At 33.1% G+C, this 6,758-nt stretch overlaps 1 protein-coding gene across 1 annotated transcript in view; it reads left to right on the forward strand.

The window, feature by feature from the left end:
* LOC117173566 (MOB kinase activator-like 2) overlaps window positions 1–6,758 on the forward strand; it is a 269,215-nt gene that overhangs the window by 261,160 nt on the left and 1,297 nt on the right. The window contains exons 4-5 of the mRNA XM_033362208.1: window positions 922–1,046; window positions 1,901–2,211. Coding sequence (XP_033218099.1) covers window positions 922–1,046; window positions 1,901–2,211 — 436 coding nt within the window. The remainder of the gene's footprint in view (window positions 1–921; window positions 1,047–1,900; window positions 2,212–6,758) is intronic.

Below are 6,758 nucleotides of genomic sequence, written 5' to 3' on the forward strand. Positions count from 1 at the left end.
TATTGGTCAGTAGACCGCATGTATAAAGTTTATATCATAAAAAAAACATTGGAAATGAGCAAATTTAGTTTATGGAAAAACGACAAAAGTTGCAATACAATGTTTAATAACAAAATTTGTCCTAAAGAATGCACTTTTTTTTAAACGGGACAACGAAACTACGTCTGTTTTAATATCAATGTAAGTTATGAAATATAATAATATACATTCATGGCAATGATATAAAATTTCGGGGATAAACTCGAGTACAAAGCACGAGATACGTGATGAGAATGTGTTCAGTAAAGCTAAAGGAGCTTAAAAAAAGAGAATTCACACTCACCAAATTACTGTTGTCGATACTTTCACCTTTAGTTTTAAAAAGTCTAGTTTCAAAGATGGAATCCGTAGCGCGAGGTAAATACATTATCTAGCGCGAAGCGCGAGAACCAACAGTCGCGCGCAATAGGCACTCTCAAACTTGCGAGCGAAGCGAGCCGCGCGCATAGCGCGTAATGAGATTGTGCCCGCGAGGTGGGCAGATTTTTTTTATTATTTTTTTTTCTTGAGATGAAGACGGAGGGTGCACATCCTGTCATCCTTATAATTCTAATTTTTAACTAACAATTTTTTGATTTTATTCATACATTTCTGGGAAATGACCTAAGATAATCTGATAAGACAATCGTTCTGATTCCGAAACGTCATTATTGTACATTGCTAAATAAATGGTCTGGAAGAAGTCGATGAAATACTTACCCATACTATCTTTTTTATGATTTTGCATTAGTCGATTTTTTCCATAAATTTGATTTTTTTAATCTTTCCAAACTTTCGTAAAATAAACTGGAGGACTCTTCTGCTTTACAATCTACTTTAATATGAGTTAGTTAAAGATTGAGATATTTTTAAGTAAAGTGAAATATCGTATCTTTTTTGCAGAACATATTTATGGTTTGACGAGAAAGGAAAGAAGACAAGAGTGGCGGCGCCACAATACATTGACTATGTGATGACTTTTACCCAACGCACGGTCAGCGATGAAACGATATTTCCTACAAAGTACGGTAAGTGAATAGATGAAGCGAAACTAAATAAAAAGCCGCCAGTTTCTATTTTCCAGACATCGAATGGTGTTTACCCAACCTTAACTGGCAATATTTCTATGCGCATTTAGATATGAATTTTATCCTTAAAGACACGTATGCGGATTTTTGTGACTTTAAGGAGAGACATTGGCTATTTTTGAACCTGATGAAAATAAATGAAATTCGTATTCTAAATTTTCTTATGTATATTCTTATATATCAGTTTTTTCAAATTTGGCTTAACAATTAGTTTAATAGAAAAAGTTAAGAGCTTAATAAAAGTGCTATAAATCATAATCTCAGAATTGTCCTAAAATTCATTTTTATTGTAAAACTAACCGAATTAATAAGTCTGACTAATATTCTCATTTTTTTGTATTCACAATAAAACTAACTTCATGAAATTCTGACAATATTGCTTCACAATACCTTAATTTTACGCGAACTTTTTCTGTTCAAATTACATTAGTATTTTGCTAAACTAATTAAAATTTACAGAAATAATAAAACAAATGAAAGAATACCTTAGTTTTAAAGATAAATTTGAAAATTTTAAATAGTATTAATTTTAGATAGCAATTTTTCTTGCATGATTTCAAGGCAATTTAAAAGTGCTTCTCGTGTGGAATTTTAAAAACATTTATTCGCGGACAAAATTAATATACGAGAAAAATTTAATAATTGAAGTAATATTGTGTGAACCAAGATTGACCAATAACTCCCCTTAAAGTACTTATAGAAAAGTGCACTAGCTCAAGATTAATCTTCTAATGTCTTTGCGTGTCGAAAGTAAATTAAGATTATTTGTAATACGTTTCTTTGTTTCGTTTCAGCAAACGAATTTCCCAGCTCATTTGAGTCTATAGTACGTAAGATCCTGCGGTTACTTTACCACGTGGTGGCACATATTTACCACTGTCACTTTAGAGAGGTGGCGTTGCTGGGGTTACATGTTCACCTCAACTGCGTTTTCGCTCACCTCACACTCCTCAATCAACGCTTTAACCTCATCGATCCCAAGGAGACAGAAATCCTCGGTGACTTGGAAGCTGCCCTCTTGGGTAAGTCCTCAGTCTCACCTGGACGAAGGAAAAAAAGTACGTTTTACTTTTCTTTTTTAATTAAAAGACGAGTCTCTGTAGGAGTAATGGGATTTGACTTTTTAATATTATATTACCGGGATCGCGGGAGGGGGGCTTCAGAGCGGGAAACTGGGAATGATGTGACACTGGGTAAAGACCAAGAAATGGCATCAAAAATTATTTTATGGCCGAAAATTGGTTTAATTCTTAGTTTGAGTAAAAATACTTCTTCAAGTACTTAATTTAGACAGTTTAAAATTAATAATCTGAATAATAGAACAATGCTGACTCTGAAGCCTAAAATATTGAAATAAAATACATTTTCAAGATTTTGAAATCTGTTTTTAAAGTCATTAGTTGCGCAATTTTTAATTTAAAGGTTGCGATATTCAATAACGAGAAAAAGCGTTTGAAGTAAAAGAACTTTAAACTTAAATTAATAATTGTAGATTGGAATGAGAGAAATGAAAGCCTTTAAATACTTTAATTGCTATTTCAGAAAGATCAATATCGAATAATTTCAGATGAATACGATATGTTTAAAATTGAAACAAAGTCATTAGGAGTGTTTTACACTCATCTGTCGTAATATGGCCGCTCATTCATTGGCCTAATTTGTTACTAAAGCGTAACAAATTGTTATGTATAAAATTTCAGTTTTTCCATACTTTGAGTGACAAAATTATGAATAAAAAAATAGAGGAAACAAAATTTCGAAGCGCCAAGCTCTTTAAAATTTAATGAACTTTAATTTAAAATATAAAAAAAAATAAAAATTGGACCAAAATTGAAGGCTCTGAACATTTTTGAACGAAAAAAGTGCATTTCCCCCCACTGTGCGCGCCTTCGACTCGACCTCTATGGTAGAGCGCAACAGAGTTCTTACACTATATTCCATTTAAATATCCCCTGTAACATAATGCAGAAGCCGTCGGTTGAGAGCCGTGCAGCTTCGAGAAAAAGGTCGCTGAGGGAGCAGGCTCTTCGGTGACCACCTGACCAAACTAGTCCCCGGTTATGAACATTTTTTTTTAGTTCACTGTGTACACACGGATTGAGACATCGTGTTTAAACTTTGACAGATAAAATAAAAATCACTAAAGAACGTTTGTATACATCAATATTTTGGTAATTTTAAAGAAATTTTATTTATAAATTAATGCAATAGGATATTACCATTCCAGTTATAACACTTTGCTGATCAGTTTTGGTTTGATGCATTTCAGATTTTTTGATTCGCTCATATTGAACACTGACACCAATTTCAGACTAAATCGTCTAAACCTTGAAAAAAATTACTTCCATAATTCTTGACATCTACTTTTTGACGTTGAATCGATCAGCTGATAACTATTGTTGACAGTGAAGCAACCGGCGGGACTCAGCATCGGACTGGCATTGTCTTTCGCCCCCGGGCGCAATTTTATTTTTATTGGTTTTGTTATTAACTTAAAATTGTTTCACACCAGTACAAAAAATCCACATGAATTTTTAACCATTAGAAAATTTTAATTATTTTTTGAAGATGCACATTTTTCAAGATAGGACTTGGACGGATTTTCGAGTATCACATTCTTAGATGTTCTTTGATTTTTTTAATCGAGGCATCTACTTTATCGAGGTTAAAAGTTTATTTCCTATTCCTGTAGAATTTTACTAGGAAACTTTCTTCGTAATTATAAACATTTTTATATATACAAACGTTCCTTAGTGCTTTCTGTATAACTTCCTAAATTCTGAACACGACGTCTCAATCTGTGTGGACGTAGTGAGGACCAAAAAAAAATGAAAATCATTTCATTCTCTACACAGAAATTTCATGAATGACCTTAGTCACGTGATCTCGACTTTATCGACGCTCAAAGTTTCTTTTTTGTCCGCTAGAAATGGCTAAAAATGCTCCAAAAATAATGATTGATTGCGTGTGTGCAGATACTAATTTTTTGATTTGTAACGAATGTGCAAATTTTATTGCTTATATTAATTTTTTTTAAGGTTTAGACAATTTAATCCAAAATTGGTGTCAGTACGCAATATACTCGAATCGAAAAATCTGAAATGCATCGAACCAAACATTATCTGCAAAGTGCTGTAATTCGAATGGTAATATCCTATTTCATCAATTTGTAAATAAACTTTCTTTAAAATTATAAACATATTGATATATACAAACGTTCTTTAGTGCTTTTTATTTAACCTGTAAAATTTTAAACACCACTTCTCATTCCGTGTGGACACAGTGAACACCAACAAAATGCTCATAAACGGGGACTAGTTCGGCCACGTGGTCACCAAAGAGCATGCCCTTAATAGTTAAATAATTAAATGCAGGGCTCACAGCCGGTCCTCTATTTTCTCTATTTCCTCTATTTTGAAAATTGTCCTCTATTTCCTCTATTTTGGAAAATATTCCTCTTTTTGAGCTTATCATCTAAAGTGAAATAATTTTTTTTCATTATTTTTCACGCTTACAATCAAATAAATGCACGTAAAAAATGCACGCTTACAATCACGTTTGCAAGCGCGTGCAATCGCCCGATGTGTCTATGAGCACCACACAGGCTTTTGCAGCGACTGTGTAGGTTTGAAACACGTGTTTGAAGACGTGGGATGTTTGAACACGTGGGATGAAAAACACCCGTTGTGCCATTTATGTAATAAAAAGAAGTTGTGCCAGTTAATGGTTAAATATTTGAATGGTCAGTAAAAATGGTTAGAAACTGCGAAATGACCAAGAATTTTTTTCAATAATTTGAGTGGCTCTCCGCTGTACTACAATAATACAAATTCAATATTCATTCACATTCTAAGTAAACAATTTTAAGGTAACTATTGTTTTATGCTTTTTAAGATAATGTTCGGAGGAACTCGTCCAATTATTGCAAGCTAGTAATTTCTAACTGAAACATATATAGATATCAAATCACCAAAATTTGATTTCTATCAATCCTTGTCCTAATCTTTATGTCAATTCAGAATATAACAACAGTATATTGTGCATCAAGTATGAGAAGTAGGCGATTCCAGACAAGCGTGATAGCCCAGTCAACGGGAAACAAATTTCACTCAAATACTAAAATTCCGAAAACTAGAATTTTTATTACATAGATACGTTGCGCATGGCTTTATAAAGATACTGAAAAAAGTCCCCAACCATATGTGTACGGCAACGGCCGCCATTTTGGAAAGTGTTCAACAATACCATGTTTTTTCAAAAGAATTCCATTAAGCATATCAAATTGTACACTAAAGTTAAGCTCATTGTATACTGATAATTTTCTGCAAATGAGTTGATCGTTTTTTTTAACAAGAAAAAGCATTGACCCCAGTACTGATGACTTTTTACAGTATCTTTATAAAGCCATCCCCAACATACATGTAAAAAAATGTCTTCTTTTCTGAATTGATTTCTTTAATCCTTCATTGCCTGCACTATGAAGTTTTCTGGGCGAGCGCGATCACGCGAGCTGTATCACCATCTCCCACAAGGCGCACATAAAAGTTTGTCCAACACTCGCAATGGAAATGCGGCTAAGGAGGTCGTCAAGAGAGTTAGTGGGTAAGACAGCGAATCTAGGAGCGCATCCCTTTTTCGGTATGAAGGGGTAAGGGGCACAAAAAAACAATACATAATATATCTAATAATAAGACATTAAACCATCTTTTTAGGTCTTTTCGTTTTTTCCATGCCGAATGTTTAGCAAACGTTTTGAGGTTGTACGTATAAACGTGAAGTTTGCTGGGTACTATACCAAAGATATTACTATACCGTCTTCGCGTGGACGCATGTAGGATGTAGTATCCTTAATTAACATCAAATTGCCACTGTAGGCATCTACTGCATCGAATGCCCCTACAATTTCGACCACGCTAACCACACTTCGAACACTTATGTTAGAATACTATATTATACAGGAATATGCAACCGCCATTCTGGTTCCTGAACAGTTCGCGGGAAACAGTGCGATCAGCATGTCGTATAGTTTAATTAAAATTGAGTTTAGAATATAAGAAAAATGGTCTGCTACAGTGCATGTCAATGTGGATCATAAATTGTAGACGCGACAAATGGAAACCGGATTTAAATTCAAGATTATGCAAAATTATTACTAATATTTATGACTATCATAATATAATTCAAATATAGGGGGTCTGAACATTATGTTTACATGTAATTAAATTTCCTATGAGCATTTTTTTATATATTTAAGCGAAATGAGATCCAGAAGAAAGTAAGGTTAGGAACCCGTTTTTCTACAGAACGACGCACATTAACCTACGCAGATATAAAGGACGTATGATGTGAAATATAAATAGCTATCATAATAAACTCTTGAAAAAGTATTGTATTAATGTATGACCTACAGTTTATTATTATTTTATTATTTGTTAATATTTATTTTAAAAATCATAATTTCTGCAAGAACTACTTTTTGGCTAATGTGTGGGTTAAAAAATCATATAGTCAAATTTAAATATTTCATATATTATATTACATGTAATTTTATTGATAATTGTGGGTCCGGATGCAATAAGGGCACATAAAATTTTTTCGTGCGAAAACGAAGTCCCCTGGAGGCTTTAGAAAAAATTTTCGAATTTTAATTTT

Source organism: Belonocnema kinseyi, chromosome 5 (assembly GCF_010883055.1).
Source record: "Belonocnema kinseyi isolate 2016_QV_RU_SX_M_011 chromosome 5, B_treatae_v1, whole genome shotgun sequence".
NCBI lineage: Eukaryota > Metazoa > Arthropoda > Insecta > Hymenoptera > Cynipidae > Belonocnema > Belonocnema kinseyi.